The sequence below is a fragment of the Neolamprologus multifasciatus genome, chromosome 10, assembly GCF_963576455.1.
Source record: "Neolamprologus multifasciatus chromosome 10, fNeoMul1.2, whole genome shotgun sequence".
NCBI lineage: Eukaryota > Metazoa > Chordata > Actinopteri > Cichliformes > Cichlidae > Neolamprologus > Neolamprologus multifasciatus.
Genome location: NC_140448.1, coordinates 14,156,490 through 14,184,110, shown reverse-complemented (window position 1 = coordinate 14,184,110; position 27,621 = coordinate 14,156,490). Strand labels below are relative to the sequence as shown.

At 41.5% G+C, this 27,621-nt stretch overlaps 1 protein-coding gene across 3 annotated transcripts; it reads right to left on the bottom strand.

Annotated features, from left to right (window-relative positions):
- Positions 1-1,465: 1,465 nt before the first annotated feature.
- Positions 1,466-27,621, bottom strand: cxxc5a (CXXC finger protein 5a). 3 transcript variants are annotated; one of them, XM_085175172.1, is made up of 4 exons: positions 26,325-27,621; positions 18,745-18,847; positions 17,838-18,650; positions 1,466-7,876 (listed from the first exon to the last, which is right to left on the bottom strand). In XM_085175172.1, exons 3-4 carry the CDS (start codon positions 18,630-18,632, stop codon positions 7,832-7,834), a joined length of 840 nt encoding a protein of 279 aa, XP_085031298.1. In that variant the 5' UTR covers positions 18,633-18,650; positions 18,745-18,847; positions 26,325-27,621; the 3' UTR covers positions 1,466-7,831. The 3 variants fall into 3 exon arrangements, with proteins under 3 accessions (XP_085031298.1, XP_085031297.1, XP_085031299.1); XM_085175171.1 differs by having other exon boundaries at positions 17,838-18,847; positions 26,325-27,616; XM_085175173.1 differs by having other exon boundaries at positions 1,466-7,873; positions 17,838-18,847; positions 26,325-27,607.

Sequence of the window (27,621 nt, the reverse complement as noted above, 5' to 3'; positions counted from 1 at the left end):
CACCGTGGAGAAACGAGTGTCTTATCAACCATCACCCTGGTAATAACACTCCCTCGAGCCTTTGCCGCATGTGTCAGACCTTAACGAGAACCCTGGGTGAAATCTCTCTCCCAGTCCAGCCACAGCCATTGATTTGGACTTAATCTGTTCCTACGTGTTCTCGGGTGTGTGCGTGTGTGTGTGTGTGTGTGTGTAAGAAAGAAAGAAAGATTGTCTTTGTGTCTGCTCAAAACTGTGTGTTTATTTGTATATTTCTGTTTGTATATTAGTGGTTGTGCATGCTCAAAAGTATATATATACATATATATATAATACATCAGGTGTATATTATAGGCCTGTTATATTAAACTGAATTGTTTCATGTTAAGAGTTAAAATTTTTAAATATACTAAGTTGGTATAAAAAAAAAATCATAAATACATATCAAGTCCATTTTTATCAGGATTCAATTCTATCTTCAGAGAAAACACCAAAACCAGAAAAGGCCTGACCCAGACTCTGTGGCTTTTATATCATTGCTGGAGCATGATCTTAGCAGCGTGCAGGAGTACACACCAACCTGCCCAAGCATACCAAAAAACTGCATTTTAAACCTTTACACAGAGATGGCTTTATCCTCATGCTTGTCCCGAGCAGTGTCCCTATCGGAGTTGACATGGACATGTCTTCAGGACCTGTTTAATAGGATTTTTTTTTTCAAAGTTAGATAGAAATTGTAATGGGTTGCGCAAGATTGTGTCACTGTGCTCATTCACAGATATTTATGTGTAAAAAATCTGGCCTAGTGTTGTTCAACTCACATCCTATTCACCCCCAACCTTTTTAATCTCACAGTCTAGCCAGTGTGACAGAGTCATTGGTCTGTGTGTCATCTTAAGAATGTCATACATTTGTAGCCTCAATTGTTTTGTTTTTAACTGTTTTAACTTTTTTTTTTTTTTAAGTATAAAATGACTTAGAGGTACCCCTGAGCAAGGTCACTTTAAATTGTGCCGATCCTCTGTAATTTTCCTAATCATGAACATGCCCTTAGTCAGCCCTCTGGTTATCAATAATATATTTAAATCCGAGAAACTGCTGGTGAGATTTTGACAGATGAACTTTAGTTACTCAATTCTTTTGCTTCCCAGGTTTAGATAAATGAAAGCATAAATCTGATGATCAAAATTGCTTTTAGATCATTTATTGCACATAACAATGAACCGTGCTTTCATAATCCAATCCATTCTCTGTAATTACTCAGAATGGATTGGATTAGCAGACTCATATAACAAGTCTCAAGCCTTATATAGAAATGTCGTGATTCGTTCAAAGGTAGTTTATGAATGAAGTTTGATTATATATTACAACAGAGCAGCATGAAGTAATCTTACAGCTTCTTGCAGCAGCAGCTTTTAATGTAATAATTTCAATAGAAAGGTTTCATTTAGAGCTCAGCATGGTGGGGTTTTTTTTTTTTGGGGGGGGGGGGGGGGTTTGGTCACCACTTAGAACAGAAGAAGTTAAAAATACTGCACAGTGCTCCATTAAATTCAGCCACCAGCTCATATTTTAACGACATTTGTGCTAAAACACCCACAAACAGACTTTCCCTGATTCCATCTGTGTAGAGTTTCAGGTTAAAAAGTTACAACGGATCTTCAGTCTGACTCCAACAATTGAGACTCTGCTTAACGCATCATTTTTATTTATGAAGACGCAGCTGTTGGCTTTTATTTAGTTTACTTAGACTTCAGCAGGAAGCGCCATAATGCCTTTAGTGAGCAATACTTACAATACTTGTCGAAGCAGCTCAAAGTAACTTTGTTCCATCCACAGGTGTCAAGAGGACAGGTCTGCGGTGGCAAAGGAGAAAGTGACTATTTTCCTCATTCATACCCAAAATGAGATGAATCCTTCGCTATGCTTGATTCCTCTCTGATCTTATGTGTTTATTTGTGCGAGTTATTATTTCACACACGCAGGTAGTTTGCGAAAGATTGATTCAGCTGCACTCCATTGGTGACAAAGTGTTGATTTCATCACATCAGCTTTCTGTAAAAAAATAAAAATAAAAATGGGACTAACTTTAAAATCCTTTCTAATCGCTTTTAAGGCAGTTCGGTTTCACCAAATATCAGGAAGCTGTTAAACTGTTTGGGGTTCACGAAGGCTTTTTCTGTGTTATTGCTTCATTGTCTTTGGTGACTTGATTATTACTAACTACTGCATGGACAAAATAATCATTTTTTAAAAGAAGCATGATGAAGAAAAAAACTAAGTATAAAATGTATTAACTGTGCTTTTCCTTCTTTTGTTGACAGTTTTGTTTTTGTTATTCTTCAGTACAAATATGAGCAACAGCTCAAATGGGATGGTGGTTGATGGGCCTTAAGACACAAATGTCATCTAAATACCTGAAATAGTTTCTTTATGAGTCATATCGTAGCTTTCAGTGTTACCATTAAGCCTGTATGTTATATCTTTAATAGACCTCTAGTAAAAATAATAATAGGTCAAAAGACAGTGGAGACAGATAATTAGAAAACATCCAGACTCACATTTAACAACTGGAGCTTCAGCTGGCTGACATAATATCACTTTGATTAATTTCACCATAGCTGTAGTCTGCTCTGATCTATGACCGAGGGTTTCAAGATTAAACTGTAATCATGCATTGCTTCCTTCATCATGAATTTGTTCCTTGAGTAGGGATATATATTAGCACATACATAAGTTAGCATTATCACTAAGTTCATGAGGCAGCACTGGAGAAACAAACGTCAGCTTCATCAGATTTCTTGTGTTTTTCTACTTGAATCAGGTGCATCAATGCAAAGGTAGAATTTTATACAAGGTTTTTATTATTGTACATGTTTTCACACAAGTGAAGAATCGATTTAACTTAGTAAGTTAGTTTATTTACTAATATAACCTAATCATAACTATAGTAAAAATGGTTGTGTAGTAAAAGACTCAGAGGGGAGCTTTTTTTGAGGATTTTACAAAAAGGTGTGCACAGTTTTTAAATTGAATGTCCTAAGCAGAAGAATCACAAAGAAAACTCTCTGAAGACTATTTTTTCTTTACCTTTACAATTAAAAAGGATCTTGAGGGAGTGTTGTTGTTGTTGTTGTTGTGGCCTGGCACTATATAATTACATCTGAATTTAATTCAATTTTTTTCAATAGCAATCAACAGTTCGAGTAAGAGGAAACAAATGTTTTGGGAGCATCTAACACTGGGATTATTTTTTCTAGTGAACAAATTTAATATTAATATATAAAAAGTCACTGAATATTTTGTAAGGTTGGAGATACAAGTTCTAACACAGCTGTATCATAAATGACCTTTGTTGCTGCTGTAACTGTTCTGCAGTGAGACAAAGAAATGGTCTACCCTGAGACCAATCTTTCATCCACGTTCCTGCAATACGCTGAAACAGATAAATAGCCTAAGATAGAATCGCTTTATTTAAACCGTTTACAGTCCCCCTACATCACATTAAGAGAATATAGAAATAGTCCAATTAATGGGGCATCATATTGACTATTTTTTATGAAGGCTAATGTTGTTTTTCTACACCACAGCTCTAAAACAACAATGTTGTTTGGTGAGATTATGCTTTAAAAAACAACTTTAAGGACATATGTCTCTTTAAATAGCCTCTTTTACCTGATTCTGCTTTTTACTGTGACTTGACTTACATTCGGTCAATTACTAAAACCAGGGTTGCGCCTTGTACTTACTTGAGGAGCTTGTGTTTTTCTTCCTGTTAGTCACATTTTACAAGCAACATTCCTCCCCTCCTCAACAATTGGACTGCATCAGTCGCTGCTATCTCCCCGTTCGAAGAAGGTGGCGACTGAGCTGAGAAGGGGCCAGCCTGTGCAGGGGCATTTGGATGGGGGAAGGGCATGTCTGCTGGCAACAAGGGTGAGTAGATCAGTGCGGCTCAGTGTCTGTGAGGCGGTGATAAGATTCCAGGATTTTCCCAATGTGACAGGCCTGCTCACCAGCCGTACACCCCTCTGTATGGAGACAACCGCAACCTCCACCACATGACCCTCTCACCCCATCCCTTGGGCTGCTACAACTCCGCAGGAGGGAGCCACTGTCACCTGCAACCACACCCAGAACCTCAGCACTCACAGTGAAAAGATGTTAATCTGAAATCTGCTAAATGTAAAATCCAGTTTCTACGTTACACTCAGACGCTTGCACCCTGTACACAAGTCGTGCTGTCTCTTTCTTTCTCTCTGGCTCACTTCTCTTTCTTTATCTCTGCCTTCTCAGTCCCCCCTCCCCACTCCCTCTCCCTTGGATGGCAGGTCAGGCAGTGAGCTGTGCGGGCTCAGAGGAGGTAAGGACGCCGCGGTGCACATTAATAATGAAAGGCCTCAGCCACCACCCCCAGACACACACACACACATACACACACACTCCCCCCATCGCCATGGCGATGGCACTAGCCCAGCACTGTCACCGGGGGGGAAGCTGGGAATATAGCTATGCTCTCCAAGTCTCTGCTCACCAAGCTGATCACAAGCTCGTACACAAGCCCACCATACTGGGCCTTCCACCACGGATATTTTCTAATTAAAAACACTCCGCACTTTGGCTGTCTGTATCTACTTCCCCACCTGGATAAGAGATAGTGAGTATGAAGCTGTAAAACTAAATTAATCACAGAATCATTGCATAGCAGGGAATGGAAATCAACTCGGTAATTACACTAAGACCAATGTGATCAGCTCTGCCTTCTCGTATCCGTAGATGAGTCTCACGCTTCCATCGTTATTCTCGCTATCTTTAGTGCATAAGTGTGTTCACACCAAGAGCCAGCCTCTGGGGCTGGAAACGAAAGCCAACGTGGAAGCTTCATAATCTTGCAGTTCCTGGAGTGGCCACTTGAGGCTTACTCAAAAAGCAAGTCAATCCCCGTAGATTTTTGTGTTCACCATCTTCACAGCCTGATATAAAACAAATTCTCTGTAAGCTGTTTACATCTTATTTTATCCTAAAAGTTAGACCATGTTGGCTGAGGGACGGGTGTTGACACAGGGAGCTTTCCACTGGGTTTCTACTTCACTAATTTGAGTCACAGAACCAGACCTCTCAGATGGGTTTGTGGTGTTGGTGACTTTTGGAGTTTTAAAGGAATTATCTGCCAAATAATATGGCTCACTGTGAGGTACAGCCCATCCAAGAAATCTGTGCTCCAGTTTTGGAGAGTCTGCTTGGATTTTATTGGATTGTTATTTAACATTAATTAGTAGATAGCTGTGCATTGGAGACAGACAGTCTCTGGATACCGCTTTTAGCCTTACCTGATCAAAGCACTACACCCTCTAATCAAAATTCAAAACACACACACATATTTGACAACTTGTAAATTTTCAAGAAAAATGTCCATGCGACAGGTTGTTGCTAGGCAACATGTGATCATGATATACCCTTCATAATAAAGGTTTTGTTGCTAGATGTTACTTTAGAGAAATTAAAATCATATGATGGTTTTGTATGGTGTTACAGGTGCATAAATGCTACAAATGGGTCAATTTTGCCTATTGGTAGGTGGTTACTAGGCAATGTGACGACATCATAATATCTGATATAGATAAGAACCTTCATGGGCCTAAGAAGTACCTGTGTGCCAAGTTGCTCAACTCCAACTGTTTATAGAGGAGTTGGCAGGCAAGCAAATAGACAGTGACTTATGTATTACAGGAAAATGCTAGCGCAACAATTCTCAGAAAGTACACAACTTGCTGCATTAAAAGATGACACTATTGTGTTTAAATTCACATACTGCATGTATGCAGAGTACATTGTGAACTACATGGTCTCTCTTGGAAATGAGATTTTTAATCTCAATGAGATTTTTACCTGGATAAATAAATAAATAAAGGACCAACATGGAAGTGCTGAGATCCAAACTTTTAAACTCTGTGTACACATGATACTATCAGCGTTAAGCACCACAGCCTAAATAGCTCTGGACACAGAGCTTGCAATCATCCATCCACAAATATCATCAATTTTCAAAACTTCTGCTTGTGTTTTCTGACTATAAATATCAAGAAGTTGGGCAAATGTCACAAAGATCTTGTTGAGAAAGAAAAATCCTCGCAGAATTAAAAAAAAAAACATTTACGTGGAGCTTCAAGAGGTTTCATGCAATTTGAAGAAAAACTGCAAACAAAAAGATCTTATTCAAACATCATTTAAATCATTTTGGTTACATTTTAGCATAGCAAGGGTCCATTGTTCCACTGTAGGCAGATACACTATATGGGCAAAAATATTGATATAAAAAGTATAAAGTGTAAGAAGTAAAGTGGGTAAAAGTCACCAATGATCTGCTGGTTCAATAACTTCAGAGCTCCAAATCTCTTCTGGGTTTAACATCAGCACAAACACTGTGTGCCGGGAGCTTCATGGCACGCGCCTTCACGGCCTAGCTGCTCCTGTAGGGTTCATGTGTAGATTTCCCAGTACTTTTGTCCATATAGTGTATTACATAGGCAGTAAAAAAGAGATCTCAGTCAACCCAAGAACATCTTAGCGATTCATACCACCACCTGATTTACTTTAATGAGCTGTGTTTGAGTCAAAATTATGCTGCAGCGTCCAATTGTAAAAGAAAAGGAAACTTTTTTTTCCTTCTAATTTGTGGAAAATGTATCCTTAATATTTATTTTGTCAGTCCAACCATTTTTTTTAAATCAGCTGTTAAAAAAAACATGCAAATAGACAAGTAGACAAACATCAGATTTGTAAATTTTGACACGAATACATGCATTCCTTTTTATTCACAAAACCAGTCCAATTTTCTAAACAAATACAAAGATTGGTTATTTTTAAAAGCTGTAGCTACCCAGCAACATAACTAAATCATAAAAATATGACAAATAAACAAATAAATTTTAAAAAATGCTTGTCCCAGTGCTTTCAGTAGGGTAGACTCAGAGCAAGTGCTGTCTCTTAGTGCTTTTGCCCTGAGCAGTATTGGCACATGCTCAGTAGGGCCACAGTAACAAGGCTGCCAGTTTCACTAAAGGAACAGTTTGGAAATGCAGAGGAGGGCTGATTGAGGAGATTACAGTAGTGACGGCTCTGGCGAACAACATCTTCAAGCCAGCGAAGAATCTCAGGTGATCTGCCCATTAACATGACTTTTTTTCTTTCTTTTTTTTTTAAGTTTCATTACAATCCAAAATGGACAGCACCACAATTTGAAACATTTTCTTGACTGTCAAAGGACAACCACTTAAATCTTTCTGGAAAGTAAAATTAAATCATAAAGAAAACGAGGGCTTTGAGTAACATAATGGTGAAGAATTACAATAATGTTTACCATTAGCCACTAGTTTTTAAAATATAGCTGTAAATTTACATTCTCTACACAAGTACTTTATCTTTCCACACATGAACAACATTAACACCAAACACAGAAATTAGTTGATTGTCCACACTCAGTCCGTCATTTCTGTTTCTGGCAATGAGCAGTTCCATGTTTAAGCGACAGAAAAAACCTGCTGGGATAAGGACAAAAGGTACCAAAATGGAAACATAGAAAAGGGAATGAAAGTTGCCATAGATGCTTTTCTTTACGTTTTCATTTTTGGTTCAAGGAATAAGTAGGTGCATCCATTATCCGGCTGATTTTTTTCCTCTTTTTTTCTGCTTTTATTAGTTTAGTTTTTTTGTTTTTTGTTGGGGTTTTTTCTATAATTTTATTTGTTGCTAGCTTGTTTATTAGCCAGTGTCTGTTCCGGAGACAATCCAGGAGTTGGCATTGCACTTCATGGCAGAGCTTTGGGTAGGGAGCGGAGGAGGAGGAGGAGTCCTACTGGAACCACCGGAACGCAGCTCCTGTAGGAAGCATCACCTTCTTGGAGAAACAGAAGACAAAGAGGGAAGAAAAAGGGGGGAAGGGGATGGGAGAGGAGAGGAGCAGAGAGAAGATGTGGGTGTAGTTGTTAATGAAAAGCAGCACATTCTATTTGGCGTTGCAAAGATAATGTCAGGTCCACCACTTAACTGCTAAACATTTTTCGAAACTTGAAAATCGAGGCGTGTCTAATGTTTCCCTCCAGTTAACAGAGAGTTCCTCTGCCTCATTTTTGGGCACCAACCAGTGATTAGTTAATGAAACAGAGATTGCTTAATGCATGAAGTAAAATTGTTTGCTACCAGAGGCCATAGTGTGACAACTTGTTGAGATTCAATTAGCAATCTCACACCAGTCATACAAAAGACGAGGACAAAAAACTTGAGATGAAGGTGAAGTATTTCCAATTGACAATCGACTGGAATGATTAATGTAAATGAAGTTTAGCAGCTAATCAGTCGTCCACCACTTCCATCCCCCACCCCTAGATGACTAGGTCTGAAATCTTCACATCTTTATCCTCGGCAGCACCACAGGAACAGGCTTCAGTCCTGGCTTCACACAAAACCCAATATGCCACATTTATTATTTAGCCACCACACGCGTTGCTCTCCCACACCACCATCAATGATGGTGCCGTTTCCCGTCTCCCCCACCCCTTCACTCTCTCGCTCGCTCGCTGTGGTTATCTGTGTGCCTGATTGAACTGAGCAGGAGTGGCACACATGCATGCAGCTGCAGGGCTCAGCAGCAGCCTGCCAGTCGGGAGATAGAGAGCAGCTCGGGTCCCTGGAGCCGCAACACGCCTGGCGTCCTGTAAAGTGCAACTCGATTCTGCAGCACGGATTCTTCCTTTAGGCCGGTTCTGCCTGGAGCGAGGCAGGAGGAGCTCGGGAAACATTTATGCACCCACACACACTCTCGCACCGAACCAATATGTATTCAAGTACAGTCACACACCTCCACACACAGCGGCACGTTAACCGACACTCACAATACACCCCCGAAATCGCACCAAACAGCGAGACCGTTGAACTAAAATTCTCATAAACGCTGGATTCATTTCCACTTCTCCATCAGTACTCAACAGCAGAAGGTTTCATAAGGAATCATGCATACTGCGAGTGCAAACACAAAAACACACGTGCTTGTGATGACACGGAAAAGTAAACAAAAGATGCACTAAAGGTGTGTACCGGCCTCATATTTATAGTTCCCCTCAGAACAATTTTTTTTTATTCTAATGAAATTCAAATTAAAAAATTATTTGTAACCTGAACATAATCAGACTTGATTTTTTTTTTTCCGGTAAACTGTTGTGCAGCTCTTTTTCACAGCTGCAGTGAAATTATAAGTTTTTCAACAAAGGCAGCTCGGCAGCAAATGGCCCATTAGTTCAAGAAGCTTGTTTGAAACCAGAAACAATGCCAGCTCTAATTACTTTTCAGGCCCACTTAAACCATTCCTCTACCCTTGAATCAGCAGTACAGTGTTCTTTTGACTGCTATTGTTCATATCTGGACATGAAACTGAATGACAGCAGGGTTCGTGCTCCACAGGTTTCGTGTACTTTCATTTTGAAAGTTAACTCCCGCTGACAAAAATAAAACACTTTTGCTTGGGTAAAAAGAATTCAAACAAGGTAATTATTCTGGTGGTCTCAGCCAAATATAACCCACACTGTGCTTTATTTGTGATGTTGACTCAAACAGGAATAATATGACAGAATATCACAGCGCTGCTCGTAGCTCTGCCTCTCAACGTCTCAACTTCTCATGTTTACGGATGCAGGTTTGAATTGAGTATAGCCTAAATTTTCCCTACAGCTTTCAGTTGATCCTGTCAGCAAATCCTTTTTGGCTCAAGTGAATATTAATACAATCCACAAACCCAGAGGTTAACAGCCAATGTACATCTAAGATGATTTGATGATCCGTGTGTCAAAGTGTGCTAGCCTCTCATCCATCTCTGTGATGACCTTTCTGTGATGGTACTCAGCTGTTAAGAAGACAGACAGAGGACACAGCAACATCTGGCACTGTCGCAGATGTCAAAAATCTGGTAGGGGCTAGACTGACCATGACGTAATGTGTGCGGAGGGAAAAACAACACATCCCTCGACCGAACTGTAAACGCCGTTTTTCCTCATTATTAAACATGTGCAATCAATGGGAAAATGGCAGCGTTTCAGGAATAGAAACCCCCTTTTTCACCAACACTGATTGCAAAGGTTCAAACAGATGGGATCTGTGGGTGTGAAGTGGCCAATCACTAAAAATCGATGGATGTGTTTTTTCAAACAATGCATGCACATTTGTCTTACCGGTGTGGACTATACCACAAAAATCAAATGAAATTAATGTTTTTTTTAAGAGAGCTCAGGCTACGCTGCTTATTGTTATCTGTTACTGATCCCCGGAAACCAGTTTAACCTATCATGAAATCATGTTTTGGCCCCAGGGCACCGGTGAATGTTCTGGCTATTGTTCTCATTGCTTTATCATCAACAGTTTTCACTACTTTTTCACAGACACCCACAAAAAAAAAATGAACGAAACACAAAGCATCTCTGCACACAATTGCACATGTGGGATGTTGCAGCGTCTGTAGCTCACAACGACCGGAAAAGAAAAGAACCTTTAAAACAACTGAGTCAAAAACCGCGAATGACCTCCAGCTGGCATAAAGATTCACTGTTTGTCTGGCTGAGGGGATGATGCATTTTCCTAAGCAAGCGCTCTCTTCTAAGAGTCGATTGTGATTGATTGTAAATACATTTGATACGATTCCTCTTACTTGACCACTAAACACATCTCGCAGCCAGGACCGGAGTAATTACACAAACACAATCTGATCTATCAACCCAAAGGCCTTGAATTTATTATTTATTGTTAAACCATACACATGCACTGACATAATCAGTTGTTGTCTTCATTGATTTGTCTGCCGATTATCATCTCAGTTACTTATTAATTGTATAATGTGACCAAAGTCTTCTTCAGACATGGAATATGGAGTTTTATATGAGGATTGCAATTTAACTGTAGCTAACAGCTGTGTGCTCTGTGACTACACAGTGTCATATTTGTTATTAGATCCTCATCCATCCTGCCTCCATGTCTGGGGTAGACTAATTTATCAAATATTTTCTCAGGTCTGTGCTACATATGAAAATGTGCACCACTCTCATGGTTGGATCCTGCAAGTATGTAAAAAAGCCCAGGGGACTCCCGCCAACTGACTGTCTCCTGTCCCGTCTTCATTTTGGTAAAGATGTTACCCTAAAGGTTGTGTTTTACAGATATGTCACTTTAACAGATGTGAAACTACTAAAGCACAACGTCTGGGGGGCAAACTTCAAATAGTTGTAATGTATGCCAACTGAAGGCATGCTGCTTGGGGCATCCTCCAAAACAATCATGTCTCGTAGTAAGCCGAGCAGCTCATGAGGTGGCGCAGGAGAGATTTGCAGATACCACGATTTATATCTTAATCTTGTGCGTGAATCCTTTAATGCAGTTCACACCTGTGGTTTGTTGAAAATGATATGTAAATGTTACCCGGTCCAAAGTACCGTGGTTAAATTGCCTTTTGTTGCAAAATAGTTGCAGATTACTTTTCTGCTCATCATCTAACGTATCACTTTATCGTCTTAACTTTAACCCTTCAGACCCACGGCCATTAATCCCAGATCAAAAGACACAGGGACATTTATCTTAAAGCTGCGTTCAAACTGAAAGATTTTTAGAGGCCTCTACATATTATGGCTCTTTCAACAGTGTTTCTAAACAATAATATTCATCTGTAAGACACCTGAAGATTTTGTTGTGTTGTTGTGTATAAAATATATGTCTTAAATTGTTTTACCAACCAGCATTTATTTTATAAATATTTAACACTACTGTATTTAAATTTTTGAGCTGGACATTGATATAAGCAAGGCTGCATTACCTCTATTACTACGGGCCCTTCAGAAATATCAGCCATGCATAATTTACATTTACAGCCGACTACAACCACAGACGTACTGATCATTCATCGCGAGTTAAAAAATATTAGACCAACATCAAGTTATAAAGTGTCCGATTTTTTTCTGTATGCGATGTGTACAATTTCGACAATATTTATAGAGATCTGACTGCAAAACCATCAGTTTAGATGTCCGTCCTCTGTAGCCCAACCAGACATCTCTATAGTTTTTTTTAGACTGATTATAGCAATGGATGCACACAATACTACGCCGCATTGATTAAATCTACCTTTTATATCTTATATTAAAAGAATACTCAGTGGGAAATGCTACAGCAGAAGCAATATTATAGATTGACTTAATAAAATGTTAAATACAGCCTACAAGGCAATCAGACCATTTTTTTTAAGTATGAAAGAAGCCAGCATATTGGTTGGGTTATTGCCCATTAGTCAGTCAGATAGTTGTATTGTGAAGTTAAAGTGAAAGAGAATGCTGCAGTTCAGGGAAAATAAATGTGGCTTAAAGTTGCAGTAACTGGGATATTCTGTGAAATTCAAGATGTTTTTTTGCCCCCCGGGGCCTCATGGGTCCTTTTCGCTTATAGCAGCAGTGAGTACGACACCTTGGCTGCCTGAAAACCTCGTCTCTCTCGTTGTACCTAACTCTCCCTTGACTGTCCACTCTGACTTGTCCCTCTGCCCGCCCAGCAACTTGCCCACACACCCATGTGTCTCTGTGTCAGTCTGCATGCCTGTCACTTTGTGTGAGCCGCTGCTGTCCTGACTGCCTGATGTACAGTGTCTGGGAGCCAGGAAAGACCATGAGGGAATATGCTACTCCCATATCAGCGTCTGATACTGGCAAAGTGGCTCCCAATGGAAAACACTTGTATGTTTAGGTGTTAGCTGCATCTGAAGCACACAACCACTGAATTTCATAACAGAACACGCTCTTCTATGAGTAGACAAAAACAACAACAAAAAAAACAGCTGGTCTTATCTTTTAAGCAGTCCCGACACTCCAGTACAGTACATCCCAACAATGACATTCAAGTAAAAACAAGGTACACTTCCTAAACCCGTCTTTCCTTTTACTTTTTTTATGCCAAACAGCATCGCTGAGACTTACATCACTTGAGGGTATTCAGACATAGCACAGAAAGGAACTGCCTTCCCACTTATTTCTATCAAATGTAACATTCCCAGAATAAATCCAGACACCTTCAGCCAGTGAGCTATGAGGTGGCAAAGGCCTCAGCATACTGACTCCCCCTCACTTGCCAATTTTACGCTCCTCTTTGAGCTGCCATGAGCTTTCAATGGAAACCGTCAACACCCTTAAAATAAGCACACTGCTGCTGGACTGCACTTGTGTACCGACGTGTATACGCTCATAGGCTCGGTACAAACACGAGAAGAAAAACCTTTCAATGCAAATTCAGGCAAGCGAAGCCAGGATATTTCTGTCAGTCTTTTCTAGCTGCAGCTGCGCGCACACATAGACGGGCCGAAAAAACAGTCAAAACCATCTGATAAACTGACCGCGCAACGTGTTAAATAAGATATAATGCTACTTTAGAAACTGTGCGCCAAGTATTAAAGCCACAGCAGACGGGGATGTGCTGCACTATCTTTGATTGGAAGGAAATGTGACACTTAGGGGCTGTCTGAGCTACAGCTGAGCCTCACTGCAGCTCACTGTGGACTGTGAAAGCCAGGAGGATCTTCTGTTCTGGCGCAGGTGCTTCCCAAGTTGCCCTGAATATGCATTAATGGAAAGTAGGAAGTTCTCTTCTAAAGCCCGTGTTTAAAAACTAAATAAATACTGCGTGAAACACATTTTCACAGCATCTAGTCGGTACAGACATTAGTGAATTACGCTGAGTCTCTGCTCTTTCTTCTGACATGATTTCCCCCTCGTGAATCTCAGTCTCAGAGTGTGATGTACTGATGACATCACACTCTGACAGTGCAGTTCGGGCTTTGATCTGTGATCTCATCACCTGCTAAACAAGATCTGCAGGCTTAAGAACAAAGACAGACAAAAATGAAACTTTTGTAGTACTGGCAGAGCTCTGCTCCAAGGGAAAAGATATCAAATAACATTCAGGGCAAAGGCATAACAGCTCGCGGACCTCTTTGAATTAATAAGACCACTAGGTTTATAAAGCAGCATCAGAGGGATTACCTAAAAATTGTGAGTTTGTTAGACTGCCAGTCACCTTAACATGAACGTTTCCCACCTTTTCCCAAATGTAGCCTTGCTGCATCTGTGGATCTGCAGGAATACCCACACATCCAAGGTGGCACTGCAGCATTGTTCAACAGAAGTCAGACTTCATCTGTTGCACAACAACAAAGCACTTGTTGTTCTATTTAATATCGGATGTACCGGCCAACTTTATTGTGGCATATTCAGTGAAGTGAAAAGTGACAACATTTCATGTTTACTCCAGCTACTAATGGATTAGGTCAGGCAATGCTTGACTTTGAAAGCACGCGGCGTGCTCTGGTCAACTACGCCGCTCTGCAGATGCTATCATGAGATGATGTAATAGGAGACGCTGACAATATTCATTATTCTTGTATTGCTGTATTATTTTTCACATTTAATTAAGCGGCAATAAAAGATTAGCCTCCCCATATCTGGTCAGAAAAAACAGAGGAAACAGTTTGACAGGGTTATTAAATAAATTAGTTGCAAGCAATTACTGAAGTCAGTGCAATTCTACTTAAAGCTTTGACAGGTTTATGCTGGTGTTTCTTTCATATGAGGTGGTCACTAAGAACATCAGCAGGCTGCGCCCTTCCAAACAACACGACTTCCGTCAACTACCGTGATTATTCCAATCCCCTCGGGTTTGGCATCCGTGGTGTGAACAACTGGTGTTAGGCTAACTGCCATGACAACATCAATTGCAAATGATAAATTAAAATTAAATCCTTTTCTCTAAGAGACATTGAGCCGCACCACCTACATAGCAAGCTGACACATTTCACCATTTTCGGTGAATCATCGACAAAGACAAATGGATCTTCCCATCAATTTGAATCTGAACAATGCGAGAGGCAAAAGCAAAATGATAATATTCATACAGATCAGTCTGATTTTCAGCATCAGGGAACATCTGGCTGTTTTCCCCTAACAATGGTCGTGTCTGACCAGGTTAGTTTCACACTTTCAGCTCACGGAAGGGCCAGTAATAAGTTATGGCGTGTTTGTAAAAGGTTTTTACTCCATTAGCATTTCTGTAAACTTTTTAATGTTCCCAGTTATTTCCTTTTTTACATTTATTTACACGCTGCGTAAAAACTATTGCCAAGGATGCTGTCAAAGTACAAATTACAGCTCCAAGTCAGTCAAACCAGGCACAATCTCCACTCTGACAGAATCAGTTAGTCCTCTGAGGATAAATAAGATCAAATCAATGCTGAGTCACTATTCTTTCAAATTACACATACAGTAGATGCCTTTTTTCAGTCTGACATGCTGACAAGCATTGCAATGGATAGGATTTGGGGAGGTTTCCACTTTGTTATGGACGAACTCTGATCTTCTTCTTCTCTTTTTTTTTTTAGGTATTTCTATGTCATGGCTATAATAAAAAGCACTTGGTTAGACTGAGATCATTAGACAGAGACAGCATTACTGACTGTGATGCCCTGAAATAGGAAATAAGTAGTAGTAGTAACTCTCTGTGCAGACTTAAGGGGGAAGAATGAAGAAAAAAACGATTCATGAGTTCATCCTTTGCTTTAGACAGACAAAATTAGGGCCACACAATCAATCCAATTGTAATCTTGATCACAGTTCTGTCTTCCCACCATTCAATGAGCGTGACTGAGCAATATTATCAGTGCTCAACACGTGCCAATCACAGATGTTCCCTGCACCACGTCGCTTGAAGTTACCTGGACTAGTCTGGACGAGTAGCAGTGCAAGAAAACAGATAAACAACAGGGAAAAAACCTCAAACGTCCAGATTTTCTGGAAATCCTTTTGGGTTTAGCACAAGTGACGTTAACTAGGAAGAAATCACATGCACAGAGCGCTGTGTGTCTGCCCCATAAAGAAACAAAGCAAACTTATTGAAGCACCTGAGAAGCCACCACAAACTGCAGCGTTTAATGCATATAATTAAAGCCAAGAAAAACAACGTATTGTTGCTGCTAACAGAAATCATCCAGCATCAGTTCAGATGTCTGTGAAAGGCAACCGCAACGATGTGTCAACGTATCCAGCTCATGGAGATGCACTGAAATCACCAAATATCTATCTTTGGCTATAGATGTGTGTCCACTAAACACAGTAAGACTGTTTCCAGAAAATGATCAAGACACTGGACAAAAGTTACATTATCACCTCGTGCAATTATTTCAAAGTGGTAATAAATGCACTGTATGCAAAGGTTTAATTCACATGCATCATATAGGAACAATGAATGTAGTGCAAGACTTTAAATTATTTGTCAGTAAAGAAAATTTTAAAGAATACTAAATCACAGTTTATGAATGTGATACAATGTAATGATGATGTTAATAGAATTTGATTCTATGCACTTTTTTATATATATATTTATATATTACTTATACATTATAATGTTGGTTGCTTAGCAAGACATAATCTTAAAGAGCTAAAGAGCTATATTAACCTACATTAATCAAGCTAAACTAAGATAATCCCTTTCTAACGTCACATTAAAGTGTACACACAAGCTAAAAAATGTCTGCATTACTCAAAGTGTCCAGTGAACATGCTATCAAGTTTGACTTTGGATGGTCAAAGTCAGTATGTGGAGACTGAACACCTTTAGCCTGCTAGGATGAGGTCAAGCTGTCACCTTCAATCAACATCAGAAAGCGAAAGTGGTAAAGCTATAACCAGTTGGAATCATAGATCCAGTTTGTGTCAATTACACCAGCGGCCTCTCCGCTGGTTCACAGGGTTACATATCTGTCAATTCATTATGTAACGGCAAAGCGACACTATTAGGCATTGATCGCAAAAGTTTATTTCCTTTGAGATGGAACATCTGCTGAGATGGATTTCATGATTGGTCATTCTGTCACCGCAGCCAAAGTTAGTTAGGCCGCTGAGTGTGACGGCGGAAACGGACAGGAAGTTCAGAGTGCCATTTAGATGAACAGGAGTGTCACAGGAGAGAAGGACAGTGGCGGCGAAGGCTGCCGGGGGGAGGAGATGGGGGGTTAGGTGGAGGTGCATGTGCCACGCTGACACCTGGTGCTCCAGATGACAGCTCTGTAGCCAGATGGACCTTGTTACATGTGTACACATACGCAAAAATGCCCACACATGTATGCTTACATGCATACTGTACACATATTCACAATTACTTCCACTCTGCCTCCACACACACCATTTTATTTGCATTTCCTGGCAGTTAAACAGAGGAACACACAAGGCCGTTTTATATGGGATCAAATCCAAAGTGCTCTAGTAAAGGGAACTACATTAAGTAGCATCATTTTAAAATGACATGCTTGTTTTTTAGCCGGTGAATCAGTCTTCCAGTAAAGAAATGTGGACACAGCGCTTGTTAGTTATGGTGAACAGATTAAAGAGACCCCATGGCATGAACTTACCCACCGCACTCTTCACCACCTGTCATTTTCCTGCTTGTGGAGCCATCACCCCACCAAAAAGCCTCCCTGTACTATCCACATTAAAGGGCAAGGACATTCAGGTATGAATCTCATTTGTGCCTTCCAGTGTGAGTCTCAGATTTGTTTGTAAAGTTTAAAAGCCTTTGTGGCAACTTTTACAGAGGTTTTGGGATTTTCCCTGCTAACTTCCCAGCTACAAATCTTAAAGCCAATAATTACAACTGTGTGTCTCATATTTCTTTACCTTTACAGATAATGAATAGTAAATGCAACCAAATAGCTTTTTAGTGACCTTTTGCATCAGACATTTTGCATCAGAATGGCTTCCTAAAGCAATGGCACATCATAACAAACACTGTCTTACCTCCAGAGCAGCAGAGGGCTTCTTCTTCAGTTCCTCACATTTGCGAAACTTGCAGATCTGGTGGCCCGTTTTTCGATTCCGGCAGCTGCTGCACTGCTCACAATTAATCCGCCGTCGGCAAGGTGGGCACATCCCACAACGTTTTCGCTTCTTTTTACCGGAGTTGATAGCAGAGGCCAGCTCGCTCTGCACTGGGTACTCGGCCAGGCCGGCCATGTGCAGCGCGCTGTCCGCCAGAAACACTCCAGCCGGCGTCATGATGAAAAGCCCCGGGTTGAAGGGGAAGCCACCCCCTACTCCATATGGGAAGTCAACAGGACCACCTACGGCGTCCGTGACAGACGTACCCTCCAAATCGCTAGCCCCCGAGCCTGCGTCTCCACCGCCAACTCCCACTCCCATTCCCCCAGGCAGGAGCATGTGCTCCATACCGGCTCGCTTTAACAGTGCTGCTGCCTGGGCAAAGTGCAGCAGGCCATTCTGTCCTTCCAGAACCTGTTCTAGGGTTCGGTCCAACTTGGCTGCTGTCAGTGCAGAGACAGTGGGTTGGGGCTGCGGGGTGGGCTGAGGCTTGGCCGGGTGGCTCTTAGTCTCACTATTGTCTGTGTGTCCATTGGTGGTGGCAGAGGAGACCGCTGTATACTGGGAGAGGGTACGGGAGTTCTTAAGGCTCTTACTGAGGGGCTCACTGATGATGCCACTGCGGTTTCGGCGCTCTATAACAGGAGAGTCCTGTTTGCAGCTACTCCGCTCCAGGTCCTCTGTCTGGCCACCCTCCGATAGCCCGCTAGACATGGTCCAGAACGTATGTGCCTGGGTTGGGGGTGAGGGTGGAAAGGGGGCAGGGGTGAGTAAGGAGGGACCTTTCCTCGGTCCGTTCTGTGCCCCAGTGAGAGCGGTACCTCACCTCGATGGAGCAGTCAGCCAGGCGACGACAGGCAGGCCTCGAAGCCCTCTGTCCCCACTACTGCTCAGCCCTCATCCACGCTCTTCCATGAGCCATCTGGAAACTTTAGACAGGGAGAGAAATGTGTACATTATGCATTGATGATCACTTCTATGAAACACAAATCAACTGAAAAGTACAAAGAACCAGTAAGATGTTGGGAGGGAAACAATATTGACATAATAGCACCTTACACTTCATTTCATATCAACTGTTTCTTTTTCACTGTAAGACTTCAGGTCATTTGATTGTGTTTCTGACCACTTGATGAACAGAAGTTTACTCTCCGCTCAATCACCGCGCTTTTCCTTTTGTCTGCACCATTTGCATCTCTTCAAATCCTAGATGTTGCACTGCTCACCAGCTAGAAGCTAAGTGTGTTTCTCAGTACTGCACTGGGAGTGCACAAAGAATTTCTGCTTTAAAAGACAAAAAAAACCCAGCTTCCTTGTGTGGACGAAATGATGTTAACAGAAACCAAAACGGCGGCACTGTAGGCCACACAGCAGAGAAATGAGATGAAACTCAGCATAAAGCTCCTTAAGGAGAACAACAGATTTGAGTGGCTCTTCTCGTTCAGGCTTACTCGTGAACACTTTTAGATTCTTCTGCTCTTTTCATGTTACAATTTTATATTTAATCATTTGTGCTTTTATTAAAAAATGTTATTGTTACATTAAAGACATCAGGTTCACACGAGATCAGGTGAAGATCAATAAATTAGAAAATTAACAAACCTCACATCCTGTTTCAGGCCTCGCAAAACATGATAAAAATGCACAAAATTTAACAGGAAAAATTATTTTATTAATGCTGTATAGTGTAATATTGTGCAAATAATTGAATTAATTATTGAAATGTGAACTATTTTTGTTGGTCTTCCAATACTTCTGCTGCTTTGATGCATAGTAATTAGCTTATGAGACAATAAATAACACTTCTAATAATATATAAATAAATGAATACCTGCAGGGATTAAAACTCGGATGAAAACAGCCAACTCGTTTTTAGTTGAGGCAGAAAAAAAAAAGAAAGAAAACACCCATCGAGAGGGACCAAAATTTCGTCTCAGTAAATCAGCTTTAATTCTGATTCTTTTCTTAACAAACTACAAAAATCAAACCTCGCAGTTTTGGGCTGGTGAAGAAACACCGGCTCCCCTGGAGATTCTCTGATTGGTTAGCGACAAAAAGAAATTACAAGGTAGGGAGCCAAATCTTATTGTTATCTCATTATTGTCCAATTAACTTGTGCTAAGAACAGAAATTTCTTTGGTAAACAACACAAATTGCAACTCAAAGGTTCATTATACCTTCTTGTTTTTTCATTCTCACCTTAAATACTCTGGAGACCTTTGAAAATATATGAAAATAAACTCAGAATCATCATGTCGTCATCATTGCCTACAGTGGAACGGTGCTCAGGTGAAGTCGACTTGTTGATCTGCATTGGGTGCAACACTGTTGTGACTTCTGTCATATTATTTTATACTTCTATGTGATTGTTGTCTTTCCAGAATTGATCATTACCTTTGTTATGTAAGTACAGGTGCGTTTAAAGACCAACCTGGCAGTGAAAGTCAAATAGCATGTATTGACCCAATTGCAGTTTAGTCATTTAGGAAAAGACTGGATTTATTGAAAGTTACAGCAATTTAGTATAAAATATGGGAGAAAATAAATATCTGTGTTATCAGACTTTCTCACACAGCTCAATATCAGGTGTTTCTGCTGATAAAAAATAAGCCAGAAGTCCAGGCTTCTGTCATGACCGTCCTTTTCATCGGAGCATCCCTTCATTTTTTTTTTTTTTGGGGGGGGGGTTTGTTGTTAAAGACCAAAACTGTGGAGCAGTAAAATTTGGCAAAGTGTTATTATCAAATAATAAGAGATATGAGGAGGGTCACTCACAGCAGACTACAAAGTGGATGAGTACACATGCATCTAGAAGCTTTTAGTGCAAGACTCCTGTGACTGCTATGAAAAGAGAAAAAAAACTACGCCGCTGTTCTCCTGACCTGTCCGTGTTCACAAACAAGCACACCACCTCCCACAGAAAAGCTGAGGAAATGGCCGGGCAAGTCCTTATAAGGGAAACAAAGGGAAAGGGAGGGGAAGAGGATTGGGGGGGGGGGTGTCTGTGCAGTGTGTGGAAACTGGAAGGCCAGAATTAGTGGGAGGTAAAGCTTCAAAGGCAAGAGCACAGCCCCCACATTCTCACCAGCTCAGGGGGATGTGGCGCCAGCGAACCAGAGCCAGCGCCGCAGCCCCTCAGCCCCATAGTTTCAGTTTCTCCCACTACAGCACTGACCGGGGTCCAGTTTCCCAGAAGCATCCCCTCACCGCCGCTACCTCTGCTCAGCTGTGTGCGAACAGCACGTGAACTCATCAGAGTAGTGCATGGGAGGTTTGTGGCTTTCATGAAATACTGGCACTGAAGAGTTATGATAGAGGTCAGTTGTGACTCTTCAGCGAGAATTCAAACGCACGATCCCGAATTAAATATAAACAGCTTATTGTAAAACTGAAGAGTTTCCTGGTTAATCGGGCTGCTCTATTTCAACAGTGCTCTTAATACAGTAAATATGTTAAACGACTTGAGTATCCCACATAATTAATGAACTGGCTCATTTTTCAATTGCTGGAATAAATGAGTCCTCAAGCTGAAAATCATTACGCATGAAAATGGCTTCTGATCACTCGTGATGCAACCCAACCAGAACACCAGCTCCAGTAACTGGCTTCTCAATGATACCATTAGTTTGTTGTTTTTTTAAGAAAAGGGAAGTCTTTCAGATAACACATTGGCTGTTTCAAACAGGAGCTCAGTTGTAATAAATATACCACAATTCCTTTCATGAGTACTTGAGCACCCCTATCCCCCAACACCCACCTACAGTATGTTGATACTAGAGTCTCAATAAGCTACTTTCAGCTCCTCCTTTATCACAAGGTGTCACGCTACATATTTGATTTGCCAGATTTTTTATGCTGGACGTCCTTCCCGATTCAACCTCCAAGGGATTTGTGTCTCCTCCAGGAATCTTTTACTTTTTATGTGAATGTGTAGACCACTACACTACAGAGCCGCCTTTCAGGAAACGGCTAACGATATTTAATAAGAGGGATTCGTAGGTAAGCATAAGTTCTTTTTGTACTCTAGCTCAAATATCACTTTGACAAGCGTGGCTTTGAGCTAAATCGTCTCCCTCGATGAAGCATGGTTAAAACCACAATTCTAGCTCTGGGTGATGCAAACTTTTGGTATGTCTATGGAAGAATAATCAGTAAAATATGAGTTAAATTATTATAATGGACAACAGCTGTCCTAAGATTTGCAACACGGGAATCAATTATTCAACTAATTTTTAACCGATTCGGATATGATGGCGTGCAATGGCAAAAAAAAGAGAAAGAAAAATCGATGACGTTAAGGAAACCAACCCGGAATGACAAACACATGTATGTAGATTTATATTTCCCATGTTTAAAGGACGTGTGTTGCCCACCGAGGCACATTTATTACTTTGGTCAACCACATTATCTAAGAAATGACAGCAAGGGCACCTATCTAAAGACTCACACTCATTGTCCTCTGCTGCGTGTGCGTGTGTATGTGTGTGTGTATATATATGTACACATCTGCCTTCCATCTCACTGCCCTATCAGTCACACTCTTTCCATCACCATAAACCCTGAGCATGGCATATAGTCTTTGGCTAATCATCCTCCTCCACTTCCAGCATCATGGCTCTTCAGATCCCCTCACCGCATCATTTACAGAAAAGGTTTATGTCCTCATGTGAACTGTCTGCTGAGCCACAGCTGCATCTTCTACTGAGTAACTATGATACAGCTCAACTTCCTGTGATTTTATTGGCCTGTTGCTGTGATTTACATTATGGACGGCTAGTAGGAATAACCCCTGTTTTTCTTTTCTAAACGAACACGTTTCTGACACGTTTCAAGCCTGTTTCCAGAACAAAATGACCGGGTGTGCGTCAGAAGTTAGTAAAGCTGATCTCTGACTATACAGCTTAGTAGGGATAACCTCCTCTAATGAACATCAAACCACAGATTTATTGATATATACTAAGGTCAAATGTTATCTTTAAGGGGGAATGAATTAAAACTTTACACCACAAGTTTCTGTGACTTGGCATGACCCCTACACTGTAACTGGTAGTAACATATTAACGCCAGAATGAGTCAGATTCCTCTTTTCCAGCTCCTTCAGAATAAAATAGAGGAGTAAAATGTGGCTTGTCGTCTTCTCAAGTCGCTCTCTTTCTCCTTTTTTTTGTTAATCTATCTTCACGCGACACTCTGCACAGGAATTACGGATAAAGGTGTGAATAAAAATGATCAATAAGGTCCGACAACTACCGGTGTGGCCCCTTTCAGATTAACAGGACAAGCCTCACTGTACATCAGTGTGTTTTTGAGCTGCTTTTGATACACCCTCACTGTTATAGTCAAAACCGAATCACCTTTTTAAGCTCTTCTTGCACAACTGGGGAAGCATACATGAGTGTAGACAAAATTTTGGTTTCAGTGGTCGGTAAATCATTTTTTAGTTGTCAGCTGCACTAAACAAAATATTTACTAGCCTGTAAAGGTACGGCACGGGGTGCTTAATGTGATTATAAAGGTTGCTGTTTAATCAGAAAAGACGGCAAAAATCTGGACATTAATTAGAGCCATGTGCACGCTTCATCATCAGCAGCCGATCCAGTCTACTGATTTGAACTCTATACTTTTATACTGTAATAAACATGACAGTGTGATACAAAGAGAAGCTGTTGTGCACTGTCACACAGGGCGTCATGTAAAGATGTTTTTTTTTCTTAATCCAGATATTCCTGATCTAACATCTATCTTCATTAAATTCACAGCTCAGTATCAGTGACCTTAGATTCACAGTCAAACTAAACATGTTTCAGACCAACTGTATTTCTTGCTGAGAAATAGCTAAAAAATATCCCTCATGGTTGGGTAATTATGAACCTAAGGCAAGGAAATTATTAGCTTAGCATGATGACTGGAAACAGTGGGCAACTTAGACCAAAGGTTCAAAAAGTGACCTACTTGCACCTTAAGCTGATGACTTAAAACATTACTTCTTTTCAAAAAAAGTGGATGTTATCTACCAGGATGATTTTCTAACCAAGAAAAGATCAATAACACATGTAAGTGGCAAAATTACTTTTTGCTAGAGCTAGCTTCATATTTAGGAGTGTGTGTGTGTGTGTGTGTGTGTGTGTGTGTGTGTGTGTGTGTGTGTAGGTGTGTGTGTGTGTGTGTGTGTGTGTGTGTGTGTATGATATCAGTCTCCCCATAACTCTTGGCAAGAAAGCAAACAAGTACATTTCTGGAAATGTCAAACTTTTTTTTTCTTCTGGGCCACACATGGTCAGTACAATCCAATCTTACCTGAGGCAAAGCTGCCCATAACACTGTGTCAAAGCGTTGTAAAAGCCATTCAAAAGCCCACATGATGTCAGGTGTATGATTGATCAGCAAAAATCTGGTGCACACAAACCAAGTGGAGTTTTTCAGGTTCTTTTGGAACCTCAAAAAAAAACAACTTTCAGGCTTGAAAATCATTTGTGAATGAAGGAGCACTTTAACAGCGCCATAAAAAAAGGGAAGACTGGTTGTCAGCACTGCTGTATGAACATAAACAGCTCATTTAACATTCAGATGCTGCTCTCAGCTTGTTACAGCTTAAAACCTGACTGGCTTGTCACCTCAAAGACACAATTTTAAACTGTTTTTTCTTCTCCGATTACATACCAGCTGTTGCGAGAGGATACCAAGAGATCCGTGTATATAAATGAAAGCCGGCTCACAAAACAGTGACAGCCAGCTGACTGATGGATGAATGGTTGGCTGGTTCAGTCATTGACCAGTGGGATCAATGGGTGATGGGGGAAAGGAAGAGAGCATTTAGGGCCAGCGTGCGTCTCTCTTTTCCACTATTTCTGAAGCTGCGCCGTGAAATTATCCAGGTGTGAATCTCTACGGCACTTTGCGTCATCCAGTGATCATCCCTGATTTACACATTTAAAAACTGAAGTAAAAAAACAACTAACCTGGAAAAAAAAATCACAAAAAGATGACAAAACGAAGCTGTGTGACACATTCAGGTGCACACGTCCGTGTGTAAATCACGGGATCTGAAGTGGGCTAACTCCTAGGTAAGTTTCCGTCACTGACGTCACTGCTTGCGCACGTGTCAGGTAATCGCGGTGAGCTTTTTGACAGAGGTGGGGGGATATTGTGTGATTTCCTGCATGGTTATGAATCATTTGGTCCCCCCACGAACTCCGGAGCAGCTGACTACACCTCCAGACCTCCAGAGAGAATGCTTTAATGCGTTCAAGCGATGCGCGACGCAAATGCACTCCCTGACTCCCTTACCTCTCCTTTCAGACGCGCTGTCTGCGGACTCTTTATTTGTCCACGGTGAGCTACACACTCTCTTTCCCCTACCTCCTATCGACTGACGCGCGCACACGGGCGCACACGCACAAAAAGGCTGGGGGAGTTAGAAAAGCCTGGTGACGATAATTAGACTCAAGGCTTCATCCATTGTCCACAACCTGCTGCGTTTCTATTCTCCCTAATTAGGCAATGCACACAAAAGTTAGAGGAGAAAAACAACCACGCCGCGCACACTGTGACTTCAAATTATTCGCCAGCATATGGAGGACTTGGAGCTGCGATATCATCGGTGGCGGATTGCAGGCGGTGAGGAAGAGAGGAGGAGGGGGGTTGACTGTAAAATCTGCAGGTAGCTCGAGAAACGCTGCCGGGGAACTTTCTAATGATGCCCGGGGAAGAACGGGGGGTGGGGGGGGGGGTGGGGGGTTAAGAGATATAAGAATAGTATATGTTTAAAAAAGAAACAACAGTCTCTTCAGGTCTCAGTGAGAAACTGTGATATTCGTTTTGCGGTTAATGGTTTGAGGTGACTGCTGAATAAAAGTTTCAGTCATAAACAGACAGTCTGATGTCAAATATAAGCGTGACCTGACTCCAGGCATTTCTTTCATTAAGTGTAAGCGTCAAGTTTGGCGCGCATCATTAACAGCTGATTCACAATAAACCAGCGGACTTTTTGCTCCGGTGGTGTGGCGATCCGTATCGGCGCTGAGGGCGACTTGTTAAATAAAGACAAATGATGAATCCTGTTGACATTGGCTTCTGGGAGAAGCTTGTAAAACATTTCCTTCACCCTATCACATTAAACTCAGCTTTTTTCCCTTCATCATTTAATCACTAAACAGATCCAAATAACTGGCTTCTTCCCGGACTCTGTTTGAGCACAGTAGCCTATCTGCGGTACCAGCATATGCTCTGCAGTCACACAGAAGCTCCCAGGTTCACCCTGCTATAACTTGATCCTATACAAAGATGACATCCCAACTTTCAGCACACTTCAACAAAGTGTGATTCCCCCCTACATCCAACCCCTCCTCCCTCCTTTTCTATGTATCTGCATATTTGCAAACACGGGCCCATTTTATTCGCACCTACCAAAGCAGATCCGAGCAGAGGGGAGGGCTCCCACAGTCCGAGCGGTCCGTCTCTCAGCCTGCCGTGCAGAATGGTGACAAAAAAAAAGAAGAGGGCAGGGGGAGGCAAAAAAGCTTCTTCTCCGAGAACACAATCCTACAGAGTGCCTCTCTGTTAATGGTAAATGTGAAAAGAAAAAAAAATATTCACCGTCAGTTATTTCGGAAAAGCGTACTTTCTCAGAGGCTGAACGCGTGGGTTCCCAGAGCTTTCTCGGTCCTTGCAATCCCACCTCTACATCCCCGCTTGCGGAGAGGAACATGCAAACACATTTCATAGATTTTTGGAGCTTCGCGGAAAAACCGACCTGGACTTTTCGGCGGTGCGCGCACTTCAGCCGAAGCAACAACAAAACGAAAGCGAGGGTTTGGTGTGATTTCAGGACAACTGTGGAGAGAGAGCTGTGTCAAAAATAAATAAACACAGCTGACAGCACCAATCTACGCGACTGATTACTTGCTGTGTTTATCCTGTCTTCAGATACTCGGTATTGGCTATGATAGTATTCCGACATCATAACAATTATTATTTGCTTTTTGCCCAAACAGCAGAGACACGTGGGCTTAATTGTGTGATTTAAAGAGTGATCTCTGTTATCGCGAAGGATCCGGGGTAGCTGAGAATAAACGGGGTTAACCTCAGTTCACCAGTGTGTTTATTTGGAGGTTGTGCAGGACTGACGCTGACATAAATCAGTCTCATCCCCGGTTGCTCTTCCTTCCCTCAGCTCCAGAGTCCAGTCCGCCTTTTTCGACTGTCCTGTCTGCTGGCAGGCGGCCAACCCAAGTGTGTGGAAATGACACCGCCAGGGCGGCAGAGATTTTCCTTCATTTCTCTCCTTCCCGATCGCAGACTGGCTGACATTGGCTAGAAAGTGGAGCAGCTCGTCAGGGACAATCAATGCGAATCGATCGAGCTTTGCGGTTGAGGCTCCAGAGCTGGAAAATATCGCGGCAGCTGAAGAGAGGGAGAGGGAGGGAGGGAGAGGAGAGGAGGGGGTATTCGACTAACTCTGCCCGTAGCCAGCCAACCTCCCTGCAAACAAATAACGCTACGGCTTTCATAAACATGACACTCACTTCGTAAACACTGAAGTCAAAAAGCCGACACATGCGTAATTACGCACGGTATTTGTGCTCTAAACTCGGTCACAATAAAGGTGTCCACCCACAGGCTAGTCCATATTCTGTGCATGCGAAAACATTGACAATAAGGACTTTGTTGAAGTTTTTGCGCTTCTTTCCACAGTACTTGCCTC

Excerpts from the sequence above, each read along its gene's own strand:
- cxxc5a (XM_085175172.1), bottom strand. The coding sequence starts at position 18,632 with ATGTCTAGCGGGCTATCGGAGGGTGGCCAGACAGAGGACCTGGAGCGG. Across the intron at positions 7,877-17,837 it reads AGCCCTCTGCTGCTCTGGAG|AAGGTGATGCTTCCTACAGG; the intron begins GTAAGACAGTGT and ends TGTTTCTCCAAG.